At 36.7% G+C, this 17,308-nt stretch overlaps 1 protein-coding gene across 4 annotated transcripts in view; it reads right to left on the bottom strand.

Moving 5' to 3' along the window:
• Spata5 (spermatogenesis associated 5) overlaps window positions 1-17,308 on the bottom strand; it is a 178,001-nt gene that overhangs the window by 158,050 nt on the left and 2,643 nt on the right. For 3 of the 4 annotated variants that reach the window (XM_027391953.2, XM_027391950.2, XM_027391952.2), the window contains exons 2-9: window positions 15,914-16,038; window positions 14,213-14,370; window positions 10,863-10,921; window positions 8,750-9,394; window positions 7,728-7,857; window positions 7,335-7,391; window positions 6,136-6,259; window positions 4,269-4,524 (exon numbers count right to left, since the gene is read on the bottom strand). In XM_027391953.2, coding sequence (XP_027247754.1) covers window positions 4,269-4,524; window positions 6,136-6,259; window positions 7,335-7,391; window positions 7,728-7,857; window positions 8,750-9,394; window positions 10,863-10,921; window positions 14,213-14,370; window positions 15,914-16,038 — 1,554 coding nt within the window. The remainder of the gene's footprint in view (window positions 1-4,268; window positions 4,525-6,135; window positions 6,260-7,334; window positions 7,392-7,727; window positions 7,858-8,749; window positions 9,395-10,862; window positions 10,922-14,212; window positions 14,371-15,913; window positions 16,039-17,308) is intronic. The other variant, XM_027391951.2, reaches the window with a different exon arrangement.

Raw genomic sequence — 17,308 nt, forward strand, 5'->3', positions numbered from 1 at the left:
CCCTTTGCCTGAATGCACTAAAACCAAGCCATGAGTTTAGAGACCAGGAGATCTGAAAGGAGATGGAACACAAACAAGAGAAGATAACCTGAGAGTTAAATGCACACACAGTCTGTAATAAGAAATACTTTTATGAGAGTACTGAGGAAGACTAAAGATGGAAAAATGAAGCAAAAGGATTGCTGAAGAAAGCTTATGGTTTGGAGAACTTGTTTGGTTTTTTGTTTTTAAGGAAAGAAATAACAGGAATAGACAGAGTACCATAATAATAATGCACTAAACAACACCCTAAAGGACCCTTAAGAAAATAAAATTTAGAGAGATGTAAAATAGCTTAAAAAGATGGTAACAATAAGTTAAGAATTTCTCTGAGTCACAAAAATCAGATTCAATATTGCTATTAAACCAATTAAAGTGTTGTAACAATAAAATCAATAGGTAAACAAGTTTGAATTTCTTCTGTTCTACAATGCTATCTTAGAAAAAACAGTTTGATATGAATATGTTGAAACAATGTGTAATTAACATGAATTATGAGATAAGTTCTCAGCAATACAAAGCATATTCTTCCTTTCTCTGAAGAAAAAAAAAAAAAAACAGCCCACTCCTTGAAGAAATCAAATTCTATTTCACAATATAGTCAGGCAGTCTTAGAAGGTAAATTTATAATAAATTCCTCTATTTGGGAAACATTGCTAAGCATCTTACAACTTTCAGCATAGCTTACATAATTAACATTTCATGTTTTCCAAAAGAATTCACTCTGTTTGTTTTGCTGTTGCTTTAAAACATAAAATGAAGGAATAAAAAGGCTATGCAACTAGTTAGCCAGAAAGGCAGTCAAAGCATAGATGATACACACTGACGTAAGTGTTAGGATAAGACAGCCTAGGTTGTAAGCAGCTTACCTATCCATTTGAGATAAAATACTTCAAAAAGCTGCTCCTTGCTTACAAAGGTGAGATGCTACAAAACAGAAGTCTCCAAATAAGTTGTACCCAGCACATCACACTACCTCAAAATCTAACATCTGAAATTGAAGTAAGTTTGAGTCCCAACTATCAACATTAAGTATTATAACTGGATGTACAACAAAAGATCCAGCTGTTATGAGATAAGTTATACTATCTCATAAGTATACTAAGATATACTACAGTACTATTTCCAATTTTCATATTTGCATAGCAACAAACTTAAGAGACGGATACAGAGAAGAACTAGACCAGAGATCTAGACCAAGTGTGGCATACTGACACCATAAAAGATGCAGCCTCAGTCCTACAAACTGTGGGACAGCCCAGAAATCCATACTCTGGGAAAGCTAACCAGCTATATCTATCCAGTAAAGGGATTCTGTATGATGAGGCCACAACAGGCTTGATGAGTAACTGGGTAATTGCTGTCATCTTCTCCCTTTCCTTTATCCAATCAAAGTCATGTCTGCAACAGTAATCCAATGCCATCTCCCCCAAACTACTTAATTCACAAATGGAAAAGAATAAGGCTCAAACTTGACTAAGATTACAAACCTGACTTTATATGCAAATCTACTCAATGCTTCCTCAAAACCTATTCACAATGCTGGAGATAACTCATCAGTAGAGCACTGGCTGCTTTTCCAGAAGCACATACATGGCAGCTCACAACTGTCTCAAACTCCAGTCCCAAGGGATCCGACACCCTTTTCAGGGGTCCACAGGCACCAGACAACATGTGATGCACAGACATGCATGCAGGCAAAATATGCATACATATAAAATAAAGACATTCTTAAAAATTAAAGAGCTATTATAGAAACATTCTGGCACCCTGCTCTTAAAGTTTGTGTATTCTGCTATACAAAGATAAAACAATGATACCAACATATATTAACATTCAGGACAACATACCCAAACCATTACTTTAACATACTGGACTGTAATTCTACCACCAATCTTTCTAAAATCTTCTCACAATTGAGAAAGTAATAGCCTAGAGTGAAACAGATCAGGTCCTGGGACATACCAGAAAATGCTTGTATTTTTTTTTTTTAACTTTATACAGATTCTGTAATTAAACTGTAAAGCCATACCATCCTAAAAAAAAAAAAAAAAAAAAAAAAAAGTGTTTTATTATTTGACTTTCAGAGGAAATACCACATGTTTGTCTCACAGGGCTGGTGAGAGGGTTGAAGAGACATTTTCTCTTTCTCAATCCATCTGAAACTCCTCCTTTCCTCTTTAGGCTTCACGGAGGCCACTTTTTCTATATAACTACATTTCCTTTCCTTTAGAAAAATCACAATATTTCTCCCATTTTTATGACCACTTCATTACTGAACTAGTAGCTTTTTACACATCTCTCTCCTTTGCTAGCCTCTTTCTGGAAAACAAGAATCATAACGTCTCGGTACAGCAGAATATAGGATAAAGTCAGAGAATATCTGTTAAAGGACTGAAGACTAGATCCTTGTCTGGGCATCATGGGCAAGTCCACAGATCAACACAGTAATCCAGACTCTTAATTACCACTTAATAGATGAAAGAAGCAAAGTTACCCACTGATATCTGTTTCTTGGATCACAGGAAATGTATTTCTACATCAAGACCCATCGTTCCCTATGAAGCTAAAAGCAGCATAGAAAGAACACAAAAAATATATGACCTATCCTTATGAGCTATTATACTAAAAAATGTTTCTATTTACCACCTCTTCCACCCAGTAGTCCTCCAACTTGGAAATTATGGTGATTGTGAGAAAACAAGAAAATTATTTTCCTATCAAAGGACATTCAAGCATTCTTACGTATCTAATCTAAATTTATTTTCCTGTATTTCCTTCTTTTCCCATACTTACAGGGAGCAGATAAAAAGGATAGAACAAGGAGCTGGACAGATGGCTCAGCATTGCATCTGTTACAGAGGACCTCAGTTCTACTCCCAGCACCCCATCATGTGGCTCACCACCACCTGTATCTCTATAACTGAAGCCCCAAAGGACCATATGCCCTCTCTGGCCTCTGAGGGCACCAGCACACATACACAAAATTAAATACAAAATAAATTCTTTCCTAAAAAGGGTTGAAAGAAATAAGGAATCTTCAAAGCATACTTAACTATGCAAATGTAAATTGGTTATTTAGGCACAAAAGTTGCCTGCCATTCAAAATTAAGGCTCTAAATAATGAAATCTCGTATTTAAAAACAAATTTCTTCCATTACCACAAGAATTAAACCTTCTAAAAAGTGTAATATGAAAATATAAGATGAATGACAAACTGTAATCAACATAATGCCACAATAGAGAACAAGAGAGCCCAGCACATGAAAGGGCATGAAAACACATCATACAAAGACCTGGGGATACTTCTAAGATTACAGATATGCCTGATCAAGTTTAAAAGGATAAGATCCTTCAGGAAAACAAAATAGATTTCTTTCAATAAATTATTTGCTGAATCAACTATTTCAATGGCTTATAAAAGCTATCTTGATTTAAACATACTTTCCATAGTTGAAAATACTCTGAAATACTGTCCAGAAGAGCTTCAAAAGTTAAGTACAGGGGCTGCAAAGATGGCCAAGTGCAGTAAAGCCCTTGGCATGCAAGAAAGAAGACCCAGGTCTGGATCCTAAAACCTGTGTATAGCTGGATGCTATAGCATGTGTTTATAATCTCAGGACTTACAGCAGCATGAGGCAGAGAAAGGAGAATGCTCACCAGAAACTCAAGGCCCGTCTAGACTGGTGTACTCTGGCAAAAAAAAGACTATCTCAAGCAAGAATAGCAAGGAGCTATTGCTTCAGGACACCTGAAGGCATCCTCTGACCTCCTCACATGTACTATGGTATGTGTATACACACATGTTCCATTATGCCCTTATGATGTTCTTAAGCCCTCACACATTTTCAGTTAAAATGTCACTGTAACATACATTCTTGAGTTTTGCTACGTTGGTTCCAACACAAACACCAAACTACTCTGTAAATAAAACTGTAATTTCTTAAGTTCCACAACACAGTAATAACACTGTCATCAATAATGACACCTGCACATCTGGTTGCCTGTGCATGCACACATGTGCTAAAGAAAAATCTGAAAATATGTTCTACCTTTAAAAAGGTAAAAATAGAGTGGTTTTCCTTCTTCAGAGTTTTCTAAATTACATACATTTTTAATACATAATTTATAACTAAACAAAATTAAGCTACTTCTATTCAGAAGCAACAAAAATTATCAGTATATACATAAACTGTCAATACAGACTCATCAGAAACAGTCATTCTCACCTGCCTCATTACACAAGGCCTTCAAGTCTGCACCAACATATCCATGGGCATTATTTGCCAGTCTCAGAAGCTCAGCTTTAGTGAGCAAGTGTGGCACCCTTCGGAGCAGCTTCTGAAGAATATCAAGCCGGTCCTGGGCATTAGGAACGCCAATCTCAATCTCTTTATCAAATCGCCCTGGTCTTCTGAGTGCAGCATCTAGTGCTTGAGGGCGATTTGTGGCTCCAAGGACTAGTACCCGTCCTTCACTTCCTTCCTAACAAAATAAAATTACATATTGGTTTTTAAAAAATATAGGTGAAAATTGACTCTGTATAAAAGAATGAATAGATGGACTAGATTATTAAGCATTAATCCTTATACTTCTACTAATCAATTTTCTTTGTAACACATTTTTACTAAACATTAATTTTAGTACAGCTATTTCAAAGTTTAGCCTAAATGCTTTCTACCTGAGAAAGCTTTCCAGTAGTTGTTTTCCACTACTTAGAAGTGAAGATTATAACCTAAATAGTATTCATACAGAAGACTGTGTTGTGCCAATAATCATTTTGTACACTGTAAATATGTATTACTCTCATTGATTAATAAAGAGCTGATTGGCCAATGGCTAGGCAGGATTTTTGGGGCTGAGAGAATGCTGGAAAGAAGAGGGGCAAAGTCTTGGTAGTCAGGAGTAGATACCATGAGATGCAGAGCAAACAGGATGGGAAGTATGAACATAGGTACACAAGCCTTGGAGCAATACACAGATAATAGAAAAGGGTTAATTTAAGGTGTAAGAGCAAGCTAAAACAAGCCTAAGCTATCATCCAAGCATTTACAATTAATATTAAATCTGTGTGGTTACTTGGGAGCTGCTGCCAGGACACAGAAAAGTCCAGCCTACAAGAATGAGTCCTTTCCTGCAACCACGTAAGTCTTGGGGATGGAATTCAGGCTGTCAGACTTGGTGGCTAGTCTTAACCTGCTGAGCCATATTGACATACCTGTTTTTTTTATTGTAATGAATTTTTAAAATTCCAGAAAATATGAAACCATAACCAGTATCTCTGAATACAAAGATTTTTTTACTCCCTAAAGATGAGGTTAAGAGTAGCAAATTATAAAGAACTATGACTATTTTTAGCAACCTCCAGACATTATCCATGTTTCAATCAGATGATCCAAGTGTAATTTCAGAGATAAGCATTAATAGAATCTAGTGACTTTTCATAAGGCAACTAAAACAACATCAATTATGAATATACCAGCAGAAAATATGTAAACTACTATGAACTTATAAATTCAAAAGTACACATCCAGGTCCCTTAAATGTTTTCAGATTAAAACTGAGTTTTTTAGGACACCCTGGGTTACACACTAAGACCTACCTCAAAGCAAAAAAAAAAAAAAAAAACCTCATTAAAATTATTAAAATTTAGTTTACTGAGACAAAGATCTCACATAGCCAAGGGTGGCCTCATTTTCATTCACTATGTACCTATTCTTGAAATGATCCACCTTCCTTAGCCTCCTAAGCACTGGGACTACAAACATATACCATCATATTCAGGGAGACTGAATAAAATTTAATAGGGAATCTTCCTTATTAACATGTCTCAGACTTCAAATTAATATCATGTGTCAAACACACACACACACACACACACACACAAATACCATATGATAAATTATTTTGTGTAACAGGAAAACATGCCAAGCTATATGGATCTCTCAGTTATTAAGCAATTAAAGAAGCAAATTACTTTGAGTATTAACCCAGTTTCATGCCTGATGATTTTCCCTTATCCTGAGATACTCACAGACCCAGACACATTTGGTAGGTTTTGCTATTCCATACTCTAAATGCTAGTGTTGTACTTACTGAGCCAATGCCATCCATCAATGTTAAGAGTGAGGCTACAACTCTCTTTTCCACTTCATTCTGTGCTCCTTCTCTTTTAGGGCAAAGTGCATCTAGCTCATCAATAAAAATAATTGATGGATGCCTAAAAACAAACGTATTATATTTAGATTTTATTTATCAATATGAAGAACAAAATGCTAAGTCAAAAAAAAAATCCTAGATTAATTCTAGTGCAAAGCTATCAACCTCACATTCTAGCTTATAAAAGGCCTGTGTGTGACTTGCGGAAGAGTAACAGTAAAAGGGAAAAACAAAAAATACAGACTATTTCAAAGAAAAAAGGTCCCAAAAATTCACAGAAGTATTTGTTGAAGCACAGATAAAATGACAGGAGATACACAGCTCCAGTCACCATTCCCCTAGCCAAGGGAAGAATTGCTCAGCAATTCAGAACACTTGGTAACTCTTACAGATGAACAGGATTTGATTCTTGGTACCCACATCTGTAATTCTGGTTACAGGGGATCAGACACTCTCTTCTGGCCTATAGTGCACAGACATACATGCAGGCAAAATGTACATACACATAAAAATAAATCTCGAAAAGCAAAGCAAAAAAACAAAAAACAAAACAAAACAGCACAGTACTGATACAAAAACAGACACAAAGACTAATGGAATAAAGGACATAGCAACAGCATCCTAATTTTTAGCAAAGGTGTCTAAAACAGTCACTGGTGGAGAAAGCTTCTTCAACAAATAATGCTGGAAAAAGTAAATATCCACAGATAGAATGAAGATATTTCTCACACTAAACCAAAACTTACACAAAGGTTTCTAAAACTAGTATTAGGCCTGAAGCCTGAAACTGCTAGAGGAAATCATGGGCAAACACTTTTCAGATTCAGTACAAAGACTTTCTGAAAAAGACTCTCATAGCATGGAAAATGATTCCAAGAACGGACAAATGCATTCTATCCTCATGAGATGAATCTCCACCCAGCCTAAGTTTCCTACTAATGTCTTAATTCTTCTACTTAATGTCATTTAGTAACTTCCTTATCAAATTTCCAGATTAGGTAATATTTCCTTAAATTTCCCATCAATCTCTAAGGCCATCACTCTGTGTTACTCCTTAGCTTTGCATACAGCGCCACTATTTTTCACTTAAATAGAGCCTTAATTATTAATTCCAAATCATCAAATATTAACAATACCGTAGAGTGGCTTCAGCAAATATCTGACGTAACCTTGCTTCAGTCTCACCATAGAATCTGCAATGAGTAAAAAACACATACTGTTTTACACTTCTTATTGTTTATAAAACTTTTTCTATAAGAGAAAAAAATACTTAATTTTCAAAACTTATTTTCAAATTTTGTACATATTTATAAAGCAAACTTAGAAGGACACATATAATCTCAGCATAAAGATTGAAAGTAAAGGTCAGGCTGGCTACATAGGTAAGAAAGACCATGCCTCAGACAAAAAGGGCAAATTTAAAATACTCCAAATTATTTAAGGCAGAATATAACACAATCATTTAAGAAGACACACCCAAGATATGTAAATTTAGTAATAAGTGTTAACTTATTAAGTCAAATACCTACTTGCTTATAATTTCAGGACCATTAATTACAGAAACAAAAGCTCCAACTTCATTAGCAACAGCCCTAGCAATCATTGTCTTTCCAGTGCCTGGGGGACCATAGAGTAACAACCCTCTAGGTGCTGGAATTCCTGCAAGAAAAAAAAAGCAAACAAAGAAACCACTGCAGTCAGTATTATTATTAAATTTTTGGTACATTGGCATACAACTTCCAACATAAGTTAGAAATGAAAACTTACCTTGTACAAAGTGAGAATTCTACCTTTCCCCTACTTCCCAGAAAGATGTATTATCTACCCCAATGGTTTTGGGGTATCGTGAGCCCTCCAATGACTTTACCTCTACAGATCACAAACCAAAGGAAGCATGTATAATTTTTTGGTGTTTTTGTTTGTTTGTTTTTTAAAAAGAGCCCGTCTTGTGCCATCAAGGTAGCACAGTTCAACAATCAGATCACAACATAATTTTTTCCAATTTATACTCTTAAGGAATACAAAAAAATTACTAACAAATACATAAATCCACGACTTCCTTATACATAAAGATCCATGAGAAAGGGGAAAACGGGGATGGGGGGGTTGTAATACATAAGAAACAGAAGAAAAGGATTTGGACAGCAACCATACAGGAGTTTCCTAGAAGTCAAGTTACTTCCTTAACCACTCAATCAAAGTAGACACACAAACTACATTTCCTAACAAGCTTTAACTAAACCATGACTACCTTTGGCTTATTTCTTTAGACATTACAGCTTATCTAGTATAACAAGAGACTTTCTGAAGATCCAGTCCACCAACAGTGGATAATATGCTATCATAAGAGACATACTTGCACTCAAATAAATCACAACTTTAAAGACCAAGCACTGAGAAGAGCCGTTTAACTACCATCTCCCAAAGCAACTATAACATACGATATAGAAAATAAGGACAGAAGGGTGAGGAATTATATTAGAGAGTATAACTAATTAATTGCTGTTCAGTTTGATTGTAACATGAATACAGTAAACTAAAGGTAACATACCATAACTCTTGAAAAGTTCAGGCTGCTTGAGAGGCAGTTCAATGATTTCTCTTATTGCTTTCAGCTGACTGTTTAAGCCTCCAATCATGTCATAAGTTACTTTGAATTGGTTGTCTTGTTCTTTTGAATTTGTACAAATTTTTTTAAGATTGATTCTTGTTGTTGAAGAAATAAAATAAAAAGTATCAGTATTGCTCTTTGCACCTGCATTAATAGACTTCAGTAGTTTCTCTTCACTGACAGGTCGAGTATTTCCTTCTCTGGATGAATCAAAACTACACTTAAGACCTGTGACTTCCTCTAGTCCAAGTCCACTGCCATCCCTGGGACTCTGTGTAACATCCAATGAAACTTCACCAGCTTTATTCATAATTTTGTCTTTAACGGATTTACAGGGAGTACTCTGTAATGCTGGGCTCTGAGGCTCTTTCAGATCTAACTGGCTTAGCTGGAAGGATAGATCCACGTCACTGCTTTCCACGCTAGAATGTTCAGAGGCCATTCCTTGGGTATCAGTACCAGAGGCACTCTGAGGCTTTCCTAATGTTGTACCATCTGTCCCTTTTACTTGCAACACTTGCAACTTGCAGAGTCGTCCATAGAATGTACAGTACAGGAAGTTGCCTGGTAAAACAATCTTGCCATCTAAAAACAATTGATTAAATATGCATTAGCATAATTTTCCCATTTAACAGTTTTAACTTCAATTTATTTGCTATTAACAAAACCAGAACACTAATAAAGTAACTATCACAAAAAAATAGAGGTGACACATTCCCCTGACACAGTATCAGCAGTATATAAAAAAGATCATTCTTTCAAATCCTGTATGTCAGTAATTCTAAAATTCTATAAACAATAGCAACAAAAGTCCATTTTTACCAACTAAACTTAAATGGCACACTCAAACCAACACTGCAATGTTCCTTAGTGGAAAATGTGTTAAGCACAAAGATTAAAAAGTCTCAATTTAGTCACTCATGTGGTATACACACATATATGCAGACAAACATTCATACACATACAATCAAAATAAATAAGTTAATTAAAAAGGGTCTCAGTTCTTGGGTTGTGGCAATGGCTCAGGTAGTAAAGGGCTTGCTGAACAAACACAAGGACCTGAGTACAGATCCCTAGCACCCTTATGAAAACCCAGGCATACTGATGCTGCCCTGTAATTTCAGCCCTGGGGAAGCAGACAGGAGGATGCCTTCAGCTTGCTGATGAGCTAGTCTAGCTGAACCCATCAACTTCTAGTTCAGTCAAAGATTCATTCTAAACAAATAAAGAAGGTGGAGAATGAAGCACCCAGTGTCAACCTCTGGCCTCCATGTACACTCAAGCACACACAGGCATGCACTCGTGTATGGAGAGGAGAAAGTCCTGAGTGACTGAATGTGTATTCAGTCAATGTGTATTGCAGACATGTGCATAGCATGAGAAGGACTCCAAAGCTTCAAACCCATTACAAATAAGCAAAGCCACTTACCATATGGACCAGGTTCAAATGAAGGAGAGCAAAGCTTTCCTAGGAGGTCCAGGTACCAGTGTATAAAAAACTAGCAACTGCAGCTTCCTCTTCCTCCCAGAGGTTTACAGCCTGAAAGACTATCTACATACAGACACTTCCTCCTGAGATTAGCTAACTCCTCCCTCTTTGTTGTACCTAATAAAATGCTTAGGTTCCTAGTTGTTGGTAGTATTAAGTGCCACGTCATCAGAGTGAGCCCACTCCCATTTGACCCCAGCTTTTCTGTACGTCTGTTTGTCTTTTCTTCATTCCCTCACCCCTAGTTAGGGTGTCATGACCCAAATCATTGAGGCACAATACATGCACGCCCAAAAATGTATGCATGGAGGGGGTGTCACTGCATGCATGCTTGCATGCACATGCGCACACACAGAGCTTTACTTCTACCACCATCTTTATCTTCAAATGGGTATTTGAAGAATGAGAATATTGTAGCCTAGAGAGATGGCTCAGCCATTAAAGGCTAGGCTCACAAACAAAAATATAAGAGAATATTCACTTAGCTATTAAAAAAAAAAAATCCATAAGCACTGTTTGCTGCTGCTTAAAATTGAAGAAAACAATTTAAAATACTAGTCTCACCCAGTTTTCTCAGAATACAACCAGTCAGTTCTTCTTCATTAATTTCTTTATCTTTGTCACTATGGAGAGAAAAGAAAAACAAACAGAAATCAGCATTAGGTAGACTAAAAACTAAACCATGGAAAAAGTGCCATGCATAGCTATTATAGACCAGAAGAACAATTTGTTTAAAATCTGAAAAAAAAAAAAAAAAAAAAAAAAAACAATGTTGGCAACTATTTACACTTTCCAGATACATATTTCTTGCAGGAAAGTATCTTCAGTTTGATGCTACAGAGGCTTGGGTGGTGATCTTCAAAACATAAGATACTATACATTAGGAGGCCATGAAACCATAAGAACTAATCCTTTATGAAATGTCAATGTAGGGGCTGGAGAGATGGCTCAGCGGTTAAGAGCACCGACTGCTCTTCCAGAGGTCCTGAGTTCAATTCCCAGAAACCACATGGTGGCTCACAACCATCCCTTATAAGATCTGGTGCCCTGTTCTGGTATGCAGATGTACATGGAAGCAGAATGTTGTATACATAATAAATAAATAAAATCTTAAAAAAGAAAAAAAAGAAATGTCAATGTATACTGCATAGAAATGGTAAATACTTTGTAAAACAGTGTCTCATACACATATACTTCATGTATATTTAGATAAATACACATACATATGTATAGATATCTGTCTATCTAGAAACACCCATGAATACACATACTGTACATGTTAAGTCACAATGAGAAGAGTATTTCTGTGTGATATTAGCCAAATACATGTGAAAACACACTTGCCTAATCACCCCCCTTCTGAACTTGCCTAGCAGAAAGGCTCCTCTCCATAGCCAACTTCATTCCCTTTGTATACACATTAGGTCTTAGAAAAATCAAATCCCTTACATTACCTGAAGAGGTGAAAAGAATAGTGACTGTAATGGAAACTGATTCTGAGGAATATGCCTAAGGAAAAAATAGGGCCCATGTATTTGAATGCTTGGCCTCTGGTTGGTGGAACTGTTTGGGATCATCCTAGTAATCACTGTCTCCACCAGAAGAGCTGTATTCAGGGAGTACAGGAAGTAGGCACACCTAACATCACTGCACCTACTTCTAAAAGCCTGCTTAACAGTTTCCAAAGGGCTAGAGAGATGGTTCAGAGGGTGTCTGTTGCCCAAACAAGAGGACCCTACTTCAGATCTCCAGTACCCACATAAAAGCCAGTTGAGCTTGTAACACCAACACTTCGAAGGACGATGTAATAGATGACTAGCCAGCAAGTCTAGACAAAATAGCACACTCCAGATTCAGTGAGAGAGAAATAAATGAATAGACAGACAGACACAGAAAGATGACTGAAAAAGACATCTTGAGGTCAAACTCTGGCATCCACACTTGTCCACAAATGAGCATACCTCCATCCCCACATATATTTGTATACATATTCACATACACCCCACAAAAGAAAACATTTTAAATAGGTAAATAAAGTCTTCAAACACTCTTCCTCTTCCATGTGTGAGCAGGAATGTGTAAACAGAAGAAGCTACAACTGTCCAGCTCTGTCGATGACCCACAGAACAGAGGTAGTTTTGTACCAGGGGAGATTTACTAGCAAGTTCATTTAATCAAAATATAAATTCTATATGATTGAAACTCGTATCTGTGCATGCTGTGTTACAAATTCATATCACTAAAAATTATTTTTACATCCAGAATCCACAAAGTAATTGTGGTTGTTAGGGCTGTACCACAGGCCCAAAGTTTGGGTCATCCAGTAACTATATTGCCAACTGAGGTACACTAAGTGATGCTCTGCCTTTTGTTGCAGCTCTTACTCAGAGATAACACCAGAAAAGGGACCACCCCATCCCTAGACCTGAAGCTATTGGGAGAACAGCTGTCAGCTGCTCAGAGAGGAAGAGTCACTTTTACCTAAGATTGTATACTATGGTTAGTCGATCTTGCTCCAGTAGAAAGCTACATGGACATGTGGGCAGCAAAAATTAGTCTTGATAGGTTTACAAAAGGAACATTAAGTTAGGTGGGTAGAGAATGAGGGTTAGGTCTGAGAAGAGTTGGTAGAGGGGAGGTGAATATGGCTGAAACACAGTGTATTCAATTCTCAAAAGAATTAACAACAAAGAAATCTTTAAAAGTTATCAAACTGCTAAGATGTTTTAGAAAACTGCTGATACTGAAAATGAAAAATGGTCTGTACTAGCTTTTTAATGGAAAATACTATTCTTTCTCTGGTTTATGAAATATGAATACTGAGTCTAAAGTCATCCAGGCTATTTTTCTCTGTCAGACACTGATTCTTTCAACGTTTTATTAAGCCTTTAACATCAGACTGTGATTTAATGTAGACTGTGATTTAATGTAGACCTAGTTCTTTATCTCGCTGAAATATTTCTGGGGGTTATTTCTCATTAAGAAATTAATTTTTATGCATTCTTAATTAAAAAGTAGTTGACATGTTCATATTGGAAAAAATATTCTTCAGTGGCAAAGAGAAAAAAAATTATTTCCTAGCTATTCACAGTAAGCTGTAAGAATCCTGATTTAACTGCAAGTTAAGATGAAATACACTGCTAAGTATTCATCAGTTATTATCCCTTCATTTAAAATGTCAGGGTTACTTAACTACAGGGTTATCAGAGTCCCTTATACATAAATTATATTCACTCATTTAGCTTATGCTATCATATACACTGTATCATTACTCATTTAATGTATATGGCTATTGTAGCTAGAAATGGGAGTACAAGTATGCACAAAACCCTGGTTTACGCCCCAAACACAAAGGACAAATTTTCCAGTATCTATAGGCTGTGGTAAATGGATCATAAATTCAAGGCCAGCCTGGACTACACAGTAAGACATTGTCTCAAAGATACAAACATGCTACAAGTATAACAGGCACACTGGATTTGAAAGATTTGATGTGGGGAAAGGGAGGGGTACCTTACTAGTAACTTTTTATAATTATATATTAAAATAACATTTCATATATGAGTTAAATAAAATTTATAAGAATACATTTCTTCATCTATTTAGAAAACCCAAACTGAATGTTTATACCTCTTTTTATTTTAAAAGATCTATTTATTTTATTTCATGTTTTGCTAGCATGTATGTCTGTGTACCTCATTTGTGCCTAGTGTTCAGCAAAATCAAAAGAGGGCTTTGGATTCAATAAACTAGAGTAATGGATGGTTGTGATGCGTCCTGTGGGTGCTGGGAACCAAAACTGGGTCTCTGCAAGAACCTAGACTCTTGACCACTGAGCCATTTCTCCATCCCCAATCATTACATATCCTTTGAGAAGCTTTGAGATAGACAGTCGCCAAAGAAAAGAGCCAAACCTCAGTGCCAAGTCCATTTCCTGAGCCTGAAGCACGGCTCCCAAAAGAGGCTGAACCTGGATGGTCTCACCAGCTCTTACACCCACATTCTTCTGTGCCATTTCACTCAGGCCAACCTTGCCTCCAGGAAACCCTGCAACTGGCCAGGCTGTATAAACCTACTCAAGAGAAATAAAATAACAATATCAGAAAATCAGTACATATAATACCATCAACTTATAAGGAACATATGTTAAGCATATCTAACACACAAAACACAATCATTATTCCCAAATAATATGACACAACCTGTATTAGGATAAATTACAGTTCAAAAATATAAAATTAAATACTATGTAAGTTCACAAATTAATTTTAATGAATATTGTATCTTCTGTGAAGATCAGGAAGCAGCTCATAGTGAGAAGATGGAAAGCAGATTTAAAAAAAAAAAAGGACAAAGACATTAATAGATGGTAAGAAGTAAAGGAGAACAATATTAAAAGCAAGATAACTTGTAATGAATGCAACCTGGTACTTCCTATCCATCCATGATGCACTGCAAAATAGTGTAAGAGTCTCTAATACCTGGATCTTAGAGCTGGAGAGATGGCTCGGTCTGTAAAGTACTTGCTACACAAACATGAGGACCTGGGTTCAACCTCCAGAACCCATGAAAATAAGCCAGGTGTGGTGGCTCACATTTGTAATCTCACTACTGAGAGGCAGAGATGGCTAGGTCTCTGGGGCACACAAGCCAAACAGCACAGACTTATCTATTCCTTCCAGACCCTGTCTCAAAAAGTGAGGTGGGGGGAACCTAAGAAACATCTGAGGTCTCTACATGCATAAGAACACATTTACACACATACCCATAAAAGAACACACAAGCATCTTCCCTGGACGAAAGAAGGCCGGGGGGGGGGGGGGGGGGGTTGCCATGGCAGAGGCCAGAATTGGCAACAGGGAGAGAGACAAGTTTCTAAAAATCTGTTAAAAGCTCTGTTCTTGGAAGTCTTCAGATTTCATATGGCATCAAGAAGTACAGCCAAATCCAGGGAAAACAAGTGAGTATTTGTATGGAGGGCAGATGCTCTTCTTACCTTAAGGTAACATTTCTGTACAGAAATGTATTTAACAACTAAAACAAACAAAGCTTAAAGGGAAATGTGCTACTACCTCCCTATAAAAAAAACAAAACAAAAAAGCAATGGTCCTTTCTCTATGATATCTAAGTGACTACCATGTACATGGCAGTCTTACTAGTTTCTAAAGATAACTTTAAATATATATATTAATTTAAATATATGTATGTATGTATGTATGTACATGTGTGGTGTGAAGACATGTGCTGGTGTCCACAAAGACATCAGGTTCCCCTGGAGCTGGAGTTACAGGTAATTGTGAACTGCCCAATGTGGGTGCTAGGAACCTAACTCAGACCTTTTGGAAAAACAGTGCACATTCTTAACTGCTGAGCCATCTCTCTAGCACTCATACAACTATCTTTAAAAGTACATTTTTGGGAGTCAGTAAGATGGTTCAACAGGTAAAGACCAAATAACCTGAGTATGACTCCTGAAACGGACATCATGGAAGGTAAGAACCAACTCCTGATCTATATACACAATTAAAAACTTCTGCTCACTGACTCCTGCTTGTATTCAAAGTTAAAATCAGAACGATTTCCAATGTTTCTAGTAAAAGGATAAGGAATTTTACCTCCTGCTTTCCATCCAAACTGGTAAGGAGCACTGGTCGGCCTATACATATGTTTGCAGACTTCATAGTATTAAGTCCAAGATGAACAAGGGAATTCTGGAATGTCTTAGGAACTTTGCCATCTACTATAAAAGAAGAGAGAATTTATTTTAATTTATTAATTTATTTTATACTATTTTATAATTGAAATTAAGACATTTTTAAATAAATTAAAATCCTATATTCATATAGGAATTTATCATATTCTGAAAAAAAAAAACTCCTTTTTAAACAAAGTAAGGTAAAGCCAAACCTTTTGGAATGTTTACTGACAATGTGTGAGTATAATGTGTATAACCTACAAAATTTAAAGTAAAGAAATCTCTTGGTTCATTAAGATCATACTATGGATCAGGTATGTTAGGTCAGAATAGAACACTTCCCTAGAATGGCCAAGGCCTTGGGTTCTGTCCTCAGCACCGTGACAGACAGCACCAACTACAAAAACTATACTTCCAACAGTCTCTGTACTTTCTGCAGAAAGTTAGCTGCTAGGTTTCAAAGACTACAATTAGAACATCTATCTGCCTCTAGAGGCTTGTTTCCGCTTCTGAACCACACAGTTCAGGATTTTAAAAACCTTCCCTAAAAAAACCCCACACCTCCCAGTTAATGGAGATCTTGTACAAATTTTCATCCAAATCCTTGTTTCTCAATATACCACCATTATACAGTTCTCTGCTTATAACATCCAAATCTACTCAAGCATTCCACAAGTCCTCATTCTTTCAAGACTGTACATTTAGTGTATGCATGCATGTATATGGTGGTAGGAGGACAATTTCAGGGAATCCACTCTTTCCTTTATACCATGCAGTTTCCAAGGATCAAACTCGAACTCATAGCAACAGGCACTTAGAGCAGCTACTCACATGACATTCACAATCAAAAGGAAGCAATGAATTCATACAAGAACTTATTGTTCTCTGCTCTGACTGTGAATGTAAAGTGGATAGATTGCTCAAGGTCCTGCCATTGTGACTTCTTGTGATGAACTATAACCTGAAATTGTGATCCATTCTCCCTTAAGCTGCTTTTTCAGGGTATTTTACAGCAATGGAAAGGAAACTAAAACAGTCTCCCCTCCCCATGCATCACAGGTATATATCACCACATCATAACCCTGTGTTATGTGCCTTACTCAATCAGAAAGAAGCTTGATACCTTTTGGCTACTCTGGGCCAATGAGCTCTCAGGATACACCTGTCTCTAGCTCCCAATTATCGGATTACATAACTCGCAACAATACATGGGTGCTGAGGATTCAAACTCAGGTCCTCATGCTTGCAAACCAAGCACTCTTACCCACTGAATCATCTTCCCCTCCTCCACACCCAGCTTTTTACATGGGTGCTT

Source organism: Cricetulus griseus (assembly GCF_003668045.3).
Source record: "Cricetulus griseus strain 17A/GY chromosome 1 unlocalized genomic scaffold, alternate assembly CriGri-PICRH-1.0 chr1_0, whole genome shotgun sequence".
NCBI lineage: Eukaryota > Metazoa > Chordata > Mammalia > Rodentia > Cricetidae > Cricetulus > Cricetulus griseus.